This window comes from Verticillium dahliae, genomic scaffold (genome assembly GCF_000150675.1).
Source record: "Verticillium dahliae VdLs.17 supercont1.1 genomic scaffold, whole genome shotgun sequence".
Lineage (NCBI taxonomy): Eukaryota > Fungi > Ascomycota > Sordariomycetes > Glomerellales > Plectosphaerellaceae > Verticillium > Verticillium dahliae.
The window spans coordinates 273,347-291,968 of NW_009276921.1; the positions used below are offsets into that span (position 1 = coordinate 273,347).

At 56.2% G+C, this 18,622-nt stretch overlaps 6 protein-coding genes across 6 annotated transcripts; 4 read left to right on the forward strand and 2 right to left on the reverse strand.

Annotated features, from left to right (window-relative positions):
• Window positions 1-4,121: 4,121 nt before the first annotated feature.
• Window positions 4,122-5,485, forward strand: VDAG_00078 (C6 zinc finger domain-containing protein; the record flags this gene model as incomplete). The annotated part of the gene is made up of 3 exons (XM_009651455.1): window positions 4,122-4,152; window positions 4,307-4,994; window positions 5,050-5,485. 3 exons carry the CDS (start codon window positions 4,122-4,124, stop codon window positions 5,483-5,485), a joined length of 1,155 nt encoding a protein of 384 aa, XP_009649750.1.
• Window positions 5,486-5,851: 366 nt separating this feature from the next.
• On the forward strand, window positions 5,852-6,592 carry VDAG_00079 (uncharacterized protein; the record flags this gene model as incomplete). The annotated part of the gene is made up of 1 exon (XM_009651456.1): window positions 5,852-6,592. The coding sequence occupies one exon, from the start codon at window positions 5,852-5,854 to the stop codon at window positions 6,590-6,592; it is 741 nt and encodes a 246-aa protein (XP_009649751.1).
• Window positions 6,593-6,881: 289 nt separating this feature from the next.
• VDAG_00080 (vacuolar transporter chaperone 1) lies at window positions 6,882-7,715 on the reverse strand. Its single transcript, XM_009651457.1, has 2 exons — window positions 7,550-7,715; window positions 6,882-7,476 (listed from the first exon to the last, which is right to left on the reverse strand). The coding sequence occupies exons 1-2, from the start codon at window positions 7,581-7,583 to the stop codon at window positions 7,109-7,111; spliced, it is 402 nt and encodes a 133-aa protein (XP_009649752.1). The 5' UTR covers window positions 7,584-7,715; the 3' UTR covers window positions 6,882-7,108.
• A 740-nt stretch (window positions 7,716-8,455) lies between these two features.
• On the forward strand, window positions 8,456-9,638 carry VDAG_00081 (uncharacterized protein; the record flags this gene model as incomplete). The annotated part of the gene is made up of 4 exons (XM_009651458.1): window positions 8,456-8,482; window positions 8,541-8,579; window positions 8,642-8,716; window positions 8,777-9,638. The coding sequence occupies 4 exons, from the start codon at window positions 8,456-8,458 to the stop codon at window positions 9,122-9,124; spliced, it is 489 nt and encodes a 162-aa protein (XP_009649753.1). The 3' UTR covers window positions 9,125-9,638.
• Window positions 9,639-12,386: 2,748 nt separating this feature from the next.
• On the forward strand, window positions 12,387-13,493 carry VDAG_00082 (uncharacterized protein; the record flags this gene model as incomplete). Its single annotated transcript, XM_009651459.1, has 1 exon — window positions 12,387-13,493. The coding sequence occupies one exon, from the start codon at window positions 12,387-12,389 to the stop codon at window positions 13,491-13,493; it is 1,107 nt and encodes a 368-aa protein (XP_009649754.1).
• A 1,398-nt stretch (window positions 13,494-14,891) lies between these two features.
• Window positions 14,892-16,890, reverse strand: VDAG_00083 (uncharacterized protein; the record flags this gene model as incomplete). The annotated part of the gene is made up of 2 exons (XM_009651460.1): window positions 14,892-15,771; window positions 15,826-16,890. 2 exons carry the CDS (start codon window positions 16,888-16,890, stop codon window positions 15,142-15,144), a joined length of 1,695 nt encoding a protein of 564 aa, XP_009649755.1. The 3' UTR covers window positions 14,892-15,141.
• Window positions 16,891-18,622: the final 1,732 nt, after the last annotated feature.

Below are 18,622 nucleotides of genomic sequence, written 5' to 3' on the forward strand. Positions count from 1 at the left end.
AATTAAAATAAAAAAGAAGTGTATCACTCGGTTGCGCTGGTTCTCTCCCACACCACCTCTCGTCGTGATGTACATTATCTCTGCTAGGGTGGGGTGGGGGGAAAAGGGTTTTAGAGTTTGAAGGGGTTTCCTTTGCCGATTGAAAGGGGAGGCGAGTGAGCGACTTTGTTTGAACGGGGGGGGGAATGACTGGACAGACAGGACAGACAGGCAGGCAGGATAGCAGCAGCTTGGGAGGGCGCAGGCCTTGGGGTAGGACGGGTTGAGTAGGGTGCGAGGCCCGGGAGCCAGTCGATTTCACGGGAAGTTGGGGCCCACGGGCGCTCCTGAGGTGAGATGCCTTCACTGGGCAGTCACTGGGCAGTCGTCGTCGTGGTGGAGGTGTGGTGTGGTCCAGTCGAGCAGGTGGTGTGGGTCCTCTCTGGGTCCTGAGTCCTACGCCCTGAGGTCGTGCCTCTCTTCCTACTGCCTGCGATGGCGAATTTCAACCCAATGTGAATGCGACCTGGGGCCAAGGGCTGCAAGGGGAGGGGGGGGGGGGGTGGGTGGAGAGTCGTCGTGGTTGGTTGGCGTATTCCTCCCACTTTGTGATGATGGAGAGACAAGTACGAGCCAGGCCTGCCAGGCTTGCCAGGCTTGTCAGGGAAGAATGGGAAGAAATGTCTGCCGAGAGACAAGTGCACTTCGTCGCCTTCTCGCCTGGCCCGGTTGGTGCATCATGACAGCGAGGCAGCTGCGACTGGTCGCGCTTCCTTCCCCTCCATCAATGAAACGGGCAACCTGCGATGCCCTCAACAGTGCACCTTGGTAGGACATGGCGCGTTATCTCTCAACAATCTAGCAGGGTCGGAGCGCAAGCTGAATGCGGAGGAAGCTACCCAAAAAAAAAAAAAAAACGCCTGGAGATAAATGGTCCCAGCTTCGTCGCCAACTTGCTCGAAATGATGGTGTCGTGCAGATAGCTGCTTCCCTAGCGGTGCCTAGTGGTCTCCATATTCGGCACCAACTACCTGTGCCCATTCACTCACTGTACAGAAGCTTGAGAAGGTAGGTACCCACCTACCTTACTACAGGACGTAGTGAAGTGAGCCAGGAAACACGACTGGCCGTGCAGATGTACCCAGCAACTCTTTCCTTCTGCAGCCCCCCTTTCCGGCCCCCTCCTCCAGTGAAGAAGGAACGCAGGAAACGGGCAACAGGAAGGACACAGGCACAGACAAGCATGGAGAATCGGATCTTCCTCCTGTTGGTCTGGCGCAAACCCATCGTCTCGATTCTACGGCCGACCTCCATAATAGCATGGAGCGATGCGATCCAGAGCGTTTCATGTTTGTCTCTTGTTATACTGCAAACACAAGCTGCCGAGTACTGTATACAAAATGCCAATACCTGCGCATCTTACAAGTAAGTTTGCCCCTCCATGCGCCGACGCGTACTTTCCACTGTATCTGGGGTGCATGGTTACAAGGGCCATCCGCCCAGAGGAGCAGATGAAAGAAAGGAGAGGGTAGGGGTCATTTCGAAGGGGGTGAGGGGCACTGCCTCCTTGCCAAACGAATGCGGTTGATCATTACATTGCATTGACAGCCATGACTCCCTTTTTCTTTCTTACCTCGACACCTGCATCAAGACTTATTGACAAGTGGTGGTGGATGAGGATGAGGAGGCTGCAACCCACTCATCGCGCTCGTCACAGACCGGCTCGAATTAGGACGCGGCCTGGACCAAGGCGAAATCGCGAACGTCCAGATCTTTGCGTCCTGTCACGCTCTTATGCTTCATTCTACGGCTGCTCTTTTCGCCCACCCCGCCACCAATATCACTGTGCCACCAGATCAACGTCCTATTGAAGGGATCTTCGCCTCGCGGCTTGAGGCGGCAGGATGACACATGTTGCATCTTCCCAGGTTGCCTCACCTTGACCTGTGTGGATTCTGGGCTCGCAGACAGGGATCATTGTTCGAAACGTGACACATCACCCAGCCCAGGGTAGCAACGCCAGGTCTCGGATGCCCGTCCTCTGATAGCGCGGTACTTTAACACGAGGGTGCAATCCCGAGCTGAAATGAAGGCTGGGGCCTCCGCCTTCCACACGTCTTCGATCCATGGAAGAGACCTGGATCCCTCATTTCATGCCTAATGATTCGAGAGATGACCCGGCAGATAGCTGACCATCAGCCTCCCTTGCTTGCTTTTGATTCCAGGTGGAAGCCAGGGCGACTGATTTCGACAGGCCAAATCCCAGCAAATGGTGCACAATAGTCCAGAGTCACGTCAAAACCTTCATTTGGTCCCTCAGTGCCTACGGTCCAGGGGCACCACGATCTTGATCTACTTACCTTACTGTACTGTACCATCACGGCGACTTTATGGGCGACCTTGCGCATAACAAGATGATGCCTGACCAATCACACCACCTGGCACCGAGTCAATTCCGTCAATTCGCGATGTTCATCATTATGCTTTGACTGCAAGTCGATTGTCTGCTGGCTTGTGTCACCGTCATGCGAAGCCTAGCTTTATCTGGGAAACCTTCGCAGGCTGCTTGCAGCACGAGTCGCAGCGCCGGGGTCGGAGTGGGATCTCGAAGCTTTCCACGCGGATGGGGCTTCTCGATCCTCGCAACTTATCGTCGATGCTATTGACGTGTCGAAGCGAGTCAAGCCAGGGCTTCGGGTAGCTTCCGTGATCCGCGAAGCTGGTCCTGCGCCGGCATGGTTGTCCAGAGGCCAATCACGCTTGGAGCACCGACCCTGGAGCCGGCTCGCGAGAGCTCGGCTGTGCCGGACAGGCTACTGCAGGCCAAATGGGTCGCTGAGAACCACAGCTGGTAGTCGGGATGCGCAGGCCTCTCTGTTCAGCGACACTCGTTAGGTGAGAAATGGTGTTGTTGTTGAGAATGCGCTATGGCACAGCACAAAATTCCATGGCATTCTCATGGCAATTCCTTTGGGCGTCGAAATGCCTTTGGCTGTCAAGATGCATTCCAATCACCCTTTTTCCCATGATGTGATCGACCGCCAGTTCGAGCTCTGAAGCCCTGGCCCAAGCTCCCTACCCGCGTCAAACAGCAGCCAGAGAGGCGGCCCGAATCTGGACTCCTGGCCTTTGAACGCGGTTACCGCTCCACATTAACCCACCATGGCAGAGGGCCCTTACCTGTTTCGTTCATTGTTTTGTGACGCGACCTCGTCTAGGCATGGATTACAGCTGCAAACGGAAAAGTTGGTCATGAGAAAGGAGACAACAAGCACCAATGATGCCTAGGCAAGTCGGGTTGCATGTTTCATAAGCGAAGCCAACATCAAGAATGTGGTAGGGTCACTGAATATCGTAGCTGTTGGGTATGGCATGGCACAGTGAGACAACGTTATCTGACATTTTTCTGTATTGACTACATTGCAGGACTGAGTGCAACTGTTCGCTTGTGTGCGTTGTTGCGCGCTTCTTAGCCATGCTGGACAGGAGGCGTTGCCTGAACTTAGCTTCATAGTCCAAAAAAACGAGATGAGAGCAGAGAGTTTGTTGCCGGTGCGTAGGGCGACATGTCATGTTGACCGCACTTTGTAGATCAATCGGGGTGCCCTACATGCAAAACATCTTCGTAAAAGCTGTGTTCTTGAAGCCAAGCGTCGCCTGGAAAGGACAGGATACGACGTTTATACAACTATTTGCGATAGGTTACTCGGTATCTTTTCTAATGTGCCAGAAGGAAAAGACACTGACATGTTCTTCATGTCTCACACAAGCAGATGGTACTCCGGGACACGGGAGCCAATCTGATCTTACGCCAACAGTCTACCTAACTGGAATAATCAGCAGGTGACGGCGCCGTGTACATAGTAGTTCGCATTCTATACGACTCCTTCAGAGGTCACCCTCGGGTTCGGGTTGGAGACCCACTCTCAAACGACAAAACCGAGCCAGGTACAGGCCATTCCCAGCTATCCAGGCAGTGCCAGGCACCGCTTTACAGATGTTTTGAGCTCATAACCCTCGCTGGATCCGAACCCGCGTATCTCTCTACAGCATGCCACAACCTCGTCGCATTCATGTGACGTTGAGGGTATACTTGGAACAATGCTGACTTCAAGACGATCTCACACAAAGTCTCGCAAAGGATGCAAAGATTGCAAGCGTCGAAAAGTCAAGGTAAGTAGCTCACATATACCGAGAGTTGGGATTTGTAGCCATCGTATCGTGGCCGTATCATAAGAAGCCGGTGCTGACCATTATCTCCAGTGCGATGAGACATATCCGTCATGTTTTCACTGCACACGTCAGGGCATACCCTGCAGCCTTGCAGGTGGCAATGCCCTCACAGACGTCTCCAGTGACACTCGAACGCCCAAGGAACCTCCGTCTGTAGTGGGATCCCCGGCATCAGTGACGGCTACTTCCACTACCGATTTCATTCATCTCGACATTGCCCTTGATCCAAGGCTGACTGGGCCCGTGGCAGCGCCATCTCCTCCACCTGGCTGGAACAGTCGAGATCTCGAGCTCATGCACCATTTCACCATATCAACGTGCGACACGTTGACGTCGCGCGAGGACATGAGGCACGTCTGGCGGGTCACCGTCCCGCAGGAGGGCTACAAGCACTCGTACGTCATGCACGGCATGCTCGCCGTGGCCGCCGTCCACAAAGCGCAGCTCGTGCCCAGCGAGCGACAGATGTACATTACCCTCGCAGCCTACCACCAGTCGCTCGGCCTCGAGGGCTTCACGCCGCTCATGTTTGACGTTAACCGCGACAACTGGAAACCCATATTCTCGTTCGCCAGCATCGTCGTGTTGTATGTGTATCTGCTGCCAGCACGCTCAGAAAACCAGCGGCTTCTGACGCCATTTCCGTCCATACTGGAGCTGTTCAGCTTTGTGCGCGGCATCCAGTCCATCATGCAGAAATTTGTAAACTACATTCCGCGCACGAGCTTTGCGCCGATCATTTGGAGCGTCTGGATCACAGATGTAGACGATCCCATGAACCCGTACGTAGCGTTAGCCCATGAACCAGCCAGCAGCGGCCAGACTGACTTGTGATAGACACCCACCCCTCGAGAACTCGTGCCTGCCTCGGGATGTATACCAAGCGCTGAAGCGCCTTGAATCTGCCTTTGACGGCGGAATGCGGGCAGACTTTAGGGACGATTACCTCAAGGCGATAAACGAGTTGATGAAGGTCACCCGGCTCTTGGCGCACGCCGGCGTCAGTGTCGAGAGCGGCATGGTCATGTTCTGGCCGTACGTCATTCCGGAGCGGATCATGCTTGACATTGAGGCCCTGAACCCGCACGCTCTCCTGCTCCTGTCCTATTACTGTGTATTTCTCAACATATTGGAAGGCCGCTACTGGTACAGCAGGGGTTGGGCGAAGCCACTGATGGCAGAGATTGATCTTCAGCTGTCTCATCACCGAGAGCTGGCGGAGCTGCTCAAGTGGCCAAAGGAGCAGATCATGGTCGATAGGGCTCCTATGTAGACGTGAAGAACACGATTTCGATGCACGCCAAGCTGTGAGACTAAAACAAACATTCATCCTGCAAGGCAAGGTAGGACGAGGTGAGCGTGTTTCCCACACAACTGGACGTTTGTCCGGGGGTACTGTAAGCACCCACGTCGCAAGGGTCCAAGCTCCACCCGGCGTTTGGTGGTGGGGTTCCAAAAACTGACAGGCTTCCTTGCAGACTTCGATCCCACATCTTCGAAACCTACAATTCAGACCCGCACCCCATCCATACCCTCGCTACAGGTGCAAACACCACGCGGGGACTATCAATTGCTTCAGCTCGCCAGAAAGAAAGCAAAACACATTTCAACAGAGGGCGCACACCGTCCATTGAGCGGAATGGCGAGAACACAAGGCCTCTCAAAGGAGCTCCCACACAGCAGCAAGCGCAAGGCAGCACAACCAGCACAACCACCCAAGCCAGCCAAGAAGCCGAAAACCTCCTCAGACGCAACCCTGCCGGCCAGCAAGAGCAGCGAAAAACCCGACAGCCGCCACCGCACCGCAGCAGGGTCAGCCCCCGCGCCGGTCCCGCTCTCCGCGGCGCACGTCTCGGTCCTCGCCGACCTCAAGACGAAATACGACATCCTCCCGGCCCTCGTCCTCTCCTCGTCCAAGATCCAGAAGCGCGTCGCGCACCTGCTGCGACATCTCCGGAAAGACGACGGCGACCCCCGCCCGCCCGTGGCGCTGCTGCACGCCCGTCCGCACGAGGTGTGCAAGATGCTGACCATTGCCGAGTGTCTGAAGCGGAACCTCGCGGCAGAGGCGGGGGCGGAGACGGGCGCGGGCGGGCAGTGGTTTCAGTACAACATGCTCTATGCGGTGCCGCTACGGGACAGAAAGGCCGAGGAGGTCGTGGACGAGACGGTGTTCCCTAGCAGGGGGGCGGCGGACGCTGCGTCCGAGGGGAGCGACGACGACGACGATGACTTTGAGGTCATGGAGAGACGGTTCGAGAGGGCGGTTGTGCCGCCGCCATCTGCGAGGGTCGCCATGTCTCTGAGCATCTTCCTATCGGCGGTGCCCGTGCCGGAGCTCAAGGCGCGAGAAGGCGTGTCGGTACAATTGCCTGAGTGACAGGACTCCGTTCGCTCGGGGAGGACCTCGGCATGTTGCTGTGGCGGAACGGATAGCGGCCGACCGTTGGGTTCTGATGTTTGTATCTTTTTGGGCGTTCAAGGCAAAGGTACCACGGGGTGGGAATGTATCAAACATGCCGAAATAGGAAGCGTGCCCTGGAGGGGAGCTGTTTTTGCTCCAGCCAGGAAGAAAGACAGGTTGCGACGATGCAACAAACCTGATTATTTAACAACACATCACAAAATAAGCTGTATAGGCTGAAATGATTGTCTGTCGCAAAAACCTTGCTCCTTGCTAATGCATTCTGTCTAATTCAGTAAACTCGTAAGATCAATCTTACTGTACACCCCGCCCCCACGCCTGTCCTCCCATCTGTTCGATTCAAAGCCTGACTTCGTCACCATGATCCTGGGGCCACCTCTTTCCTCCCACACATCGCCTCTTGAGATCCCCTCGACGCTGCCACACCGAGCCACACGACTGCAACTCCATCTGCCTGTCTCTGTTGAGCACTTAGGCCCCGCCGTGGTGCTTGTGCTCGTTGGAGGAGTACGTTATCCTCAGCACAAAGTTGACGACGACGGCCAGCAGCAGGATGATGGCCAGGAACGTGGGGCCGAAGCGGTCATCGAAACCAGCCTGCCCACGCACACGGATGGATTTGGCTCGCCAATGATACGTCGCCAGGGCGTAGATCATGGTCAACATTGCGACGCCCGTGAAGAGGAAGGCGCTGATGAAGGCGGGGCGATCGCCAAAGTTGAGCATGCCGATGGCGAGGGCGCCGAGGATGACGGTGAAGTTGAGCCAGGAGAGGAAGGTGCGCTCGTTGGCGAAGAAGACCTTGGGCTCGACACGGGTCGGGAGGGCGATGCGCTTGCCTAGAAAAGAGGAAAAGGAAAGGATGTCAGTTGACGATTATGGTAGATACAGCGAAGCGCAGACAAGACGTACCCGGCGCAGTCTGGAGGAGGGGCTGGCTCGACATTCTGGCGAGTGAGTGGTCGGGATGCCTATGGGAAAGGATCGAGGTTGTTTTGGGTTTTCAGTTGGCGGGGGTTATGACGATATGTCTACCCGGACGACGTAGGGTTTAGGATTTGGCGAAACGTCGAAGCGTAGAGAATCTGTGGACGGCGTTCCTTTTTCTTTTCGAATCTTCTCTCAGTCTCTGTCTTCGGGAGAGCCACGAGAGACGAGTCAATGCCTACGGGATACTGTTGAGGAATTTATTGGAAATAGTCGGCGTGCAATGGGGTGAAAAAGAGAGTCAAAAGTACTGTAGTCGCAGGTCTTGGGCAGAGCTTCAAGGCTGGGAAGCTCTCCCGTCCCACTTGGCACTCAATGGGGCGCCTCCTCAAGCTTTCTCGGCCTGCTGCAACAGCAACAGCAACAGCAACAGCAACAGACAAGGGCACGTGCATCCAGCGCACATAATGGTTGGCCAATCGACGAGCACGAGGGCCTCGAGACGGCACTGCTGTGCCGAAGCTTTACCGCTATCAGGAGACGCCTGGATGATTAAATCATGTGACACATGCCTCTGCTGAGCTAAGCCAACCTCATCTCCAGTCACGGTTGCCCCTCGCGCTGCCTTGCAGGGTGGTGGCTGTCCGGGGTTGATGCGACGCGGGATGCCAAACAGAATTAATCTCTGGCCTCACCACAACCACACCACCCTTTTGACCTTCTTTTACCCCTACATACCAACAACACCATCTGGAGCTCCTTCCCCGCAGATTTACGTTCCGCAACCCAACAATCGCCTTTTCTACGACCCCTCTCGAGCTGTCTTGACCCTGTCGATCACGGAATCATCCTCGTTGTTTACTACCTCACATTTTCCACACCACCTACAAAATGGCCGCTCAAACTGGACCTACTCCTGTGAGCATCGCCAGCAGACGATCGCACGCCCCATGACTCGTGACTGACCGAGCAACAGCCCATCGCCTTCACTCGCCTGAAGCAGATTGCGACCGATGTATGTTTCCCCCATCACATTTGTCATGGTGCCAGCAACAAACCAACTGACCCCGTGAACAGGCCTGCCAGAGCGCCATCGGCAGCGTCGAGTTCTACGACCACGCGCTCACCGCGGAATGGAACTCGTCCATCATCGTACGACCTGCCAAACGATTTTCCTATTCGCTTACTCTCCGCTAACAGCGCACTCCCTAGTCCTCCGTCCTGAAGGCCGTCATTTCAGAGTCGACCCCCTCCGGCGCCGCCGCACCGAGCTTCAAGTTTGCCTGTAACTCGACGATCGTGCAGCACCTCGTCCCCACGTCGTCGCTCAACAAGTCCAAGGGCACCGAGGCTTCGTCCGAGGAGCCTCACATTTCGACCTCGACCGAGGCAGCACCCACCGCCACCGACGGCAAGCCCCATGTCGGCCGCCGCGGCATGCACTCTTCGACCGGCGCGTTCTGGGACGAGAAGAAGGACGGCATGTGGTCCTACAAGTACGACGGCGGCGAGGGCAAGGGCATGGACGTGGTCATCATGCTCATCTGGATCGCCATCTGAGCGCCCCTCGCGGCTCGCTGTCTCCGGTAACACGCGCCAGTTCGTGCGTCCTGTTCCGGATGACAGGGCAACCGCCGAAAGCACCAGCGCGAGGCCATGTCCTCGCCGAGAGAAGAAGGGGCGGTAGGGGTCCCCCACCGCTGCCGCCCTAGGAGAAGAATGAGCAGCGCATTACGAGCGCCTGCCTGCGGAATGTGGACGATTTGACGAAGCCATGGACAGTCAGCAGATACCCCCTTTTTGACGAAGCATGGCACGAAGGACGGGACAAGATGAGGTTGAGCAGGCTCGTCGGAGCTTGTTTGTCTTTCTCTTTTTTTTTTGGCCTATGCAATCGAGAGTATACGGCTTTGAATCTATCTCGATCCTAAGGCCATTGATTTCACGGGTGAAAAGGAAAAGGGGGGCAGGGGAGGTGGTCTTGCCATGTCACGACGCTGCTTTTCACATTGTTGTACATCCATCCTAGCCGGGAGTTTGCGAACGTCTAATGAACCACGGATGCTTCTTGTTTACCCTCTCGCTTATTCCACAACCCGTGAGATGCATTGTCCATGCCATGGTTTGGTGAGTATGTTCATGCGAGGCCAGGCGCATGAACGCTAAGGAGGCCTGGGGCCCACCGCACTCAGCCAGTCTCATGATGCCAGTGATGCTTTTGCTCCTCACAGCCGCGGAAAGCTGCAGCGTCTGCGGTGACTTGCGCTGTGGTGAATTGAAGTACTTTGTAGTAATTGCTCACGCTTTCCAGAACAAGCCTAAGCAGGCACCAAGGGTGCAAAATCGACATGGCGGCACTATGCGTGGGGCCAAGGCGATCGTCTCTGAGCCTCACGTCAAGACATCAGCAAAGGATCACACCAGCATCATCGACGTCATACGGGGCGCCAAGAGAGAGAGGGTCGCCCGCTCGTCGGTGCTTGTGTGCAGTAGCGCCGCATTGCACTTTTGCGGTCGTTAAACTAATGTTCGTAAACATGCCACCACGACCACATGAACAATTTCTGAATGTGAGCATTGGATCCTCTCTCTCTGATGGAGCAGTGTGGATAGGACAAATGCAGTGCACGGCATGGATCCCATGTAATTCCCTGCGCCGAGGGAGCGGATCGACGTCATGGCGGGACCCTGAGATTCTTCGTGTGAGGTCTACTGTACATGACTAGAAGATCAACATCTAATAAGCGGGCGTTGGTTGGTGACGGAATGGCCTCGAAGCAGAGGATCTGACGCTGATGGAGTGGAGATTTTGCAGTTGCGTGTTGAAGGAAATCCGGCAGAAACGGTGGCGAAACGGGTGTTCGCAATGATCTGATCATATCAATCAATCTTGGCCTGCCAGGCAGAGCAGCGTCAATCAGGTCGTGGTGGCATCGAAGCGGTTCCAGATAGCGATTACCTCGACTTGCTGAGATTTCATTGCCTCGGCCGGGTTGTAGTCGCGGTTGACTCGCCGAACCCCGAACAGAAAAAAATTCAGCAGCCACAAGAAAAACTAAAGGTTACACAATGAATGGCCCTTTCGGACGTGGTGGTTGTCACACAACACAAGCAGCCGCGCCGTGGCGCCGCTCCCCGCTGGGAGATCGAGCGATCGACCGTCTTGTCTACCAGGGCGGAAGCGCTGCAGCATCGACGCTGATCAGGGCACTGGGAGGGGCCTCAGCTGGTGAGGGCTGTCTAGGCCGAGGGCGTTTCGGCGTTACGAGCAAACGGGCGAATCGGCTTGGAATGACGGTGTCTCGCCTGCGGTGACAGCGACTCGTCCAGCCACGGCTGCTCCGACAGGCCAGCCAGGAATAGACAGATAGAGTGTTGGCCTGCGTGAGGGTGTGAGAAGGTGCGTGGGATGGTCTGTCGGTGATGGGTGATGGAGATTGGGTGCGTGTTCTGATGCAGCGACTCGTGACAGATGCATGGTTGTATTCAAGGTAATTAAGAACCGATGAGGTCTGCTAGGGAACTCTCCTCGTTTGGCTCGAGACCAGCCGAAGAATACTCTTCTTTGGCATGGCCCGCCGCCAATGAAGCGAGCAAGCGCAGCTCGAAAGCTCGAACATGTTATTGGGTTGGTGCGACTGGTTGCTCGAGTGTGACGATAAACAGGTCTGGAGAGGTGTCACCCCACGTTTTGGGCTGTTGCACCACCCACGCAGCCCAGGGTGACGCGAGTCTGTCCGATGCCCGAGCCTGTCCTTTGGGTTAGTGCCAAATCGCGTCTCTGTATCTGCCTGCATCTACATGCAGCAGGCATTTCAGATATTGAACATATTTTGATACAGCGTTGGCGACTGACGGGGAAGGATTTCGGACAGACGAAGGGAAACGGTCGGTCTGGGTAAACCGGTTAGCGGTGACTCGGAGGTACCTTGGGTACCTACTTACAGTAGGTAGGTCACTCAAAGAACTGTTCGTTCCCTGCCCCTGCCCCTGCCTAAGCGGGCGATATGGGTCCAGCTAGACCCAGACCGTCCACCGTGGCCGACTTGATGCCCACTCACGATCTTTGTCGACGTCAAGAAAGTGGGCTCCCATCTCGTGGCAAGCCACGCCTTGCCTCCCCCGTCGCTTCCCCTCCCCGTTTATCCATGTGGTACTGTATCTTCTGGGAAGGAGACATTGGACCAGCACCAAAGTAGGGGACCATCGTCGAAATTGTGGTTCAGGGCTGGCTGCCGGTCCCTAGTCCGGGGCCATCACACCACCTCCCTCGTCACGGTGTACCTTTTCACCGTTTCTCCCAGTCATCTTTGCCCTCTGTCGCCTCCCCTCTATCCGCCTTCTCCCGCTCCTGATCTTCCGCCCCGGCGGTCCCTGTGCTAACGAATACTTCATCTCCGTTGATCCTCCGTTAGCTCGTCACTTGTCACTGCCACTGGGATCCCGAATGACGCTTCACCCAAAAAGACAACACCCCACGATTCCCCCACCCGCCGTCCTTCCGCCTGATATAAGGCAAGCCCACCTTTCGCCTCTCTCAAGTCCTGGCCCTTACTACCCCCCCTTTTTCTTTCACTACTCAGTTATCCATGAGCTTGCTAGTGAAGCTACAAGCACAACACTACGAAACAAACTTCGATTGCACCGACGATCACCTCAAACACTACGACACGAGCCGAAGCGTCACTCTCGCATTGGCCCTTACCTGATTGTACTTGGCAAACACCACCGCCACCACCACTTATTACCCATCAACTCCACGCCAGACCTCAGCTGGTGTTCTCTCCTCACAAACATTGAGGGTCGACAGTTCACCGCCACCATGGTCGAAGTCTTTCCCTCGTCGTACGCCAACCATGGCGTCTCTGCCATCCCCGAGGACTCGCCCATCAACGACGTCTCGCGCGTTGCCGCTGCCACCGTCGCCGCTCGCATCCTCATGGGCGCCAGCGTCGCTTCTCGGCCTGAGAACAAGACCATGACGCGCGAGGAGCACACGGCCATGATGAACGAGCTCAACAAGAAACGTGCCGGCTGGCGAACGCCCCGCCGCGGCTGGTCCTCCACCGACTCTCCGGTCACCGAGTCGAGCGTGCCCACACCGCCCGAAACAACGCCTTCTCATGCTGGCGACATGTCACATCGCGCTCTTCCCGACCGATCTCTGGCAGCCCAACATGCCGCTGCCAGGAAGCCCGCCGAACACACCGCGTCCGGCGAGCAAGCCCAGCGGCCCCGCCCTCCCCTGCCGCCTCCTCGCCGCTCCTACTCCGTCATGGACTACGAGCCGCCTTCGCAGACCCATCGCCTTTCGAGCCGGATGCTCATCACCGATCTGCCTCCCGAACTCCACTACGCTGTCTTTGACTTTCTCGACCCCATTGACAGCACCTGCCTCGGCCTCGTCAACAAGCAGTTCTATGACATCCACCGCCGCATGCACGGCACCGTCCCCCTGTCCACGCGCCGCGAAGGGCCGAACGACCTGGAGTGGGCATGGCGTGGCGCCGGCCCCCTCGTCCACCCCTCCTCCGCGCCCCGCATGCCCAAGATTGACGAGCGCGCCGAGTCGTCGTCGTCATCGCCCCCGACGCCCGCCGCCGCCCCCGTGCAGCGCCAGCCGCACCCCGAGCCGTCCTCGGCCGCTGAGCGCCAGGCGCAGATTCAGGCCCTCGAGCGCCTCCGCGTCAGGGGCCAGGTCTACTGTCGCAAGTGCGGCATCTCGCGTTGCGAGCTGCACCGCCACCTGCGCGAGTGGATGGCCTCGGCCGGCCACGGCTACGAGTACTGCTCCGTCAGCGCCAAGTACGGCCCGCCCGCCGCCGCCGACGCCAAGGAGTTCTGCCACCTCCGCAGCCCCAAGAAGCCGCACCGCTGCGGCCGGCATACGAGCCGCGGCGGCAGGACGCCACCCGAGCAGAAGCCGTGAGGGGCCCGCGGGTGCGGCTGCTGCCAGGTGCGAGTTTTTGACCATTTTGACTTTGTTTTGAGCGAGGCGTTTGCGGGTCGGTACGAGACACGACACAGAAGAGACACGACAAATCACAAACCATTTGATGGGCATATATCTGAGACTTTTTCTTTCCACGCATGGATTCACATAAATGAGAGACGCATATATGCAAGGTGCGGAGACGAAAGAGCATGAACGCCATTTTCTTTTCGGCATGAAGCCAGCAGGATACAGATGAGATGGTTGAGATCAGGGGGCATTTTTGGAGCGAGGTCCATGTATACATTGGGCGATCACCAGTGGCTTTTCCCACACGCATACACCACCACCACCCCCCCTTTTGCGATTTTTGGATTTTTCAGGCACAGCACCCTCCGCATTGGTTGTAGGCGAGCATTGGGTTTCGGTTGGGGGAGGGCGCGCGCGGTGTGTGAGTGGACGGGATCAAGTTTCGGTGTGTGGCTTGCTTGCTTTCGTTTCGCTGCATGGCACACGCGGGATGGGGGGATGCATGATCGGGCAAGTCTGGGCGGGGGGGGCGCCTGTGGGCTACCAGCCTACAGGAGGTTCGCCTTGAGACATGAATGGAATACCAGATTCTTAATTCAATACCACATGGCTTTGACCACTTACTCTGTGTGACGTAGTGCCGGGAGCTGCTGTCGTCACCCAACCCGCTGCACCGTCTTGGTAGGACCATATATGCGCAATGCTCAAGGGGTTATTCAGCCGCTTACTTTATCCATGCCAAAGTAACACCATATACGCAACGGGATGCAGCTCACAGGGGTGAGTCTCAAGTTCATCCTACCTAGTTCGGAGAACCGTCGGGGGGTAGTAGCTTGTGTAATTTAAGGGGCACGGGCCCCAAATTTCTAAGATAGTATTGTCCGGAAAGGGTAGTATAAGCGAGTAAGAGGGTAATATATCCGAAGTATAAGCTATGTTGAGAGGGCTTCACTGCTTATGTGAACCCCAATCCAGTGCTTCTGCTATGCTTGCGAGCTCTGAATAGGTAGGGTATATGATATAAGGCTTGTGATGGTTGATTGTTGATTGATTGATGCTATCTCTGAATTACCGCTACCTACGTGGGTTAGATATACCCGTCTAATTCACCGATCACGTAAGCCGTGATTCACGTGCTCCTGAGAGCTATGAATCCCAGATATCACCATCCTAATCACCGCCCTAGGGAATCCCCTAATATTAGTTCAACAGTATTGTTAATTTATATATTTACTTAAAAGTTATACTAACTACCCCCCTCGACGTTTCTCCGAACTGGGTAGGTTGAACTTGAGACTCACCCCTGTGAGCTGTAACCTCTATGCGTAAAAGGCGGGTGGGTGAGCACAACTCGGCACGACATTAGGTAGATGTCTCGCTTCCATTCTATTTACTGGAAGAGGCTATAGAAGAAGCCCGGTCCGCCCGGGCGCATCATATGAAAAGAAACATGTCGCTAGCCCCAAACTCCCGTGACGCCGCCAGTCCAGTATTCCTTCCTGGTCCTTATACCAAACGCCGGGCCATGTCTATAAATGCCGAGCCCAACCCAACCGAATCAGAAGGGGAAAGACGCAAAAAGGAAACAAAGAAAGAAAAAAGGAGAGCAACATCGCTATAGCTTGTCGGGAATCTTCCACCTAGGCTCATCGCACTCTCCCTTGGCCTTGATCCAGTCTTCAATACCCTGCAGGTGCCACCCGCTATGCCATACGTCGGTCGGCTTGTCGATCATGTTGCCCTTGGCCTCGCGCCGGGGCGCCCCCAGTTTGAAGCTACGGCTGGTGCAGCAGATACCGTTGTGGTAGCGGTACTGGAAGCAGCGGCGGTCGAGCGGGTTGCGCGCCGCCATCTTCTGCTCAAGCTGCCTGCGCATACGGCGCGAGCTCGTCTGCTTGTTGAGGCCACTAGCTTCCCCCTGGCCGTCGATCTGGTCAGCGGCAGCAGCGTCTCGTACGGCTTCATTCTCCGCCTCCTCAATAGCGTCTTCGTAGGCTTCCTCGACACCTTCATACTCGCACACTCTTGCACAGGCCGCAAGAGAGGTGTGGGCCTCTGCCTCGATAGAGTTCTTGTCGGCGTCTTTCTTCTCGCGCTTCAGGGTCTTGGGGTCCGCCTTCTTTCGAACAAAGGGGCTTGGATCGATGTAGCAGACGTCCTCCGAGAGATTGTCCCAATGGGTGCGTGCAGCGACCATCTTGTTCGCAACAAAGGCCTTGTAAAGGTCCTTCATGAGGATGATGTTCTGTAAACGGGTTAGTGGCCAAAACGCTAAACTGACCAAGAGGTCTGCACTTACGTTCTTCTTGCGCGTCTGCTCAAACTGCCACATGGCGCTGACCTCCTCCGAGTCCATGTGATGCATGGTCAAAATCGGCTCGCACCAATGCGTGGGCCCGTAAGGCAGAGTGCTAGGTTTCTCTCCATTGAACATGGGATGCGCGTGCTGCAGCTTGATGCCCTCGTTCTCGAGAATGGCCTTGGCGACCAGCTGATCGCCGCAGCAGTGACTGCGCGCCTTGTCATCGTAGAATTCGGGCAACCCAATGACGCCTTCGACAAGGTTGCGAACCATGGCGCCGCTGAGGAGATAGCCGCTGCCACCGTGGGCAAACGGGATACCCGCAAGCATGGCGCCGCTGCCGATATAAGCGGGCTCCTCGAGGGGGTCGACGACGGGGCTCTTTGTTTGGAGCCAGTAGGCGAGGCTCGGCCAGACAATGTAGGTGTCTGCTTCAGTAAAGAGGTACCATGTTTGGTTGGGGCGCATCTGCCAGGCGCGCTCGATGATGTGAAGGAATTTGTACTTGTCGAGACTCCATGCGGCAGTAGCAGCAGCACCGCGGTAGGTGTTGAGGCAAGACTTTTGGGCGACAGGGCACTCGGCCTGTGTGCGGTACAGGTCGAATTCGGGATTGTCGGCCTTGACCTTGTCGGAAACGTCGGCGAGGGCGTCATAGACATGCCACTGGCCGACTTGCTGCTCGCGGTCAGAGAAGAGCAGGAAGTCGGGCAGACATTGAAAGTTGGTCAGGAGCTGTGTGGGCAGCTTGTCGAAGACCTCGGTGGCGCCCGTCTTCATGACGGTGAGGATGCCCTGGGTGTCAGGAAAGTCGCGGCAGGGGTTCGTGCCAAAGTCATATTCGCGGACAACGTGATCCTCGGTGCCCTGCTGGTATAGGGTGTTGTTGTGGGTACGCCCTGCTTGATAGATGGTCTGCAGGCCATCGGTAATGGCGCGCTGCACATGGACGGTCTGCTCTCGAAACTGCGTTTGGTTGTAGAAGCTGAAGATGGCGAGCAGGCCGAGGGTCATGAGCAGCATCGGGCGCCAAGAGCGGCGGGAGTACGGGTTGGAGAGCATTCTCCGGGTCCCGAGTGGTGAGGGGGGCTTGGAGGGGAGGGGCAGGGGTTCGAAGGGCATTGAGAGCCGTGAGGGCCGGGCCCAGTGAGTGATGGCCGTCAACAAGGGAATCCGGAGTCAGCGTCCAAGTCGTCAGTGTAGAGAGCTATAGGAGGTTGCGTCTGATGCAACTCAAAATGGGCGGTGGTCGGGGAGGGAGGGAGGTGAAGTTGGCCTGACAGAGGAATGTTGAGATACAAGAATGGGCGAGTCTGACACTAGGTCAACGTGACAAAAGAGAGGGCACGTTGTTTGGGGGGTGGTATTCCAAGAGGTGCAGTTCCTTGATTGGTGACGCGTATGGCAGAGTGCCGCGAGTGGGGATGTGCAGACGCAACGAGGCACTTGGGCACTTAGGGTAACGTAGATGAGTAGTAGTGGTGGCCCGTTCCTAGTGACGGGATGGTTCTGGATGAATGATGGGTTTCTTGGTGAGGCACGCCAGATGAGGCAAGGTGACGGGATGCAGGATGGGATTCGAGGTGGAGAATCCCCTCAAGCCAAGAGAGCCGCGCAGTCAAGGACCTTAGCTCGATTCGATGGAGATGGAAATGGAAACGGGTGGGACTCCGGGACCATCGCCAGAAAGCAGCCAGGAGACGGGAACCAGTGTGCGCACTCGTGACGCAAAAGGGACACTAGCAGGCCCGTCGGAGGTTTGTATTGAATAGATGATTTTGCACCTCAGCCAGGAGGAGAAATGAAGCTCAGGGATGAGTGGAAAGAAACGAAGGGGAGAGAAGCAGCAGGAGGAAAGCCAAAGTCGGGTACGGCAAGGAAAGAGCAGCTAAGCTAACTGCCTAGGTCTAGGCAGGTAGGCAAGGTACCTGAGGTAGCTAGGAAAATATCGCGTAGACCAGGTAGTAGTACTGAGTAAGGGGAACGAAGAACGTAGGGAAGGTTCGATAATTTGTCCCCTCCAAAACGAGGGACGCGCGCAAGAGAGAGAGAGATAGAGAGAGAGGGAGAGAGAGGGATGAGATGGATGAATGAATTGCATTCGTCAGGGCAGCAGCACCGAATCGGGACGAGAAATCAATCCAGCCAGACCGGCCCCCTTTTCTTTCTTTCACAAAAGGGGAATCAGACGAAGAAGAAAAAGAATACAGATTGTCTGTCTGTCCCTGCTCTGCACTCCACTGTTCACCAGGTATTCACTATCCGCCAATCCATAGCCCACTGTTCGAGTCGAAAGTTCACGGTTCGCTGATCTGCTCCTGCTCTGCACTGACGTAGGCGTAGGCGCCAGGGGGGGGGGTCTCCAGCAGCATGTCAAGCTGCTGCAGCATGAGTGAGTTGCAGATGGAAGAAGCACCCAATCCCAGCTCGTTATGAGGCGACAGGGGTGGACAGAAGGACAGGTACCCAGCATGGAACACGAGGCGCAGTAGACGGGGCGGGCGCGGCAGGCGGAGTTTCTTTCTCGATGGCCAGACTCATGGTTTCAAGACGGGCAGATCTCAAAAGTATTTTGCCTTGGTCACGAATGTCCATCAAATGTCTGCTGGTTTCTTTGCAGAGTTGTCCCTACCTTCTCCATGTCCCTAGGTATCTAGATACGGTACTCAGGGATGCAAGTAAACACTAGCAGGTCTGGTGGCGCTGGTGTGCAGCGCTGACAGTCCGGGACGGGCGGAGCCTCCAAACAGTCGCTCCTCCCTAAAGTAGAGGTACCTAGCCAACCCTCGCAGGA

Bases quoted from the DNA above. Each gene is read 5' to 3' on its own strand.
- VDAG_00080 (XM_009651457.1), bottom strand. From the start codon at position 7,583: ATGTCGAGCCAGCCCCTCCTCCAGACTGCGCCGG. The intron at 7,477-7,549 runs GTACGTCTTGTC...CCTCTTTTCTAG, and splicing joins CCTCCTCCAGACTGCGCCGG to GCAAGCGCATCGCCCTCCCG.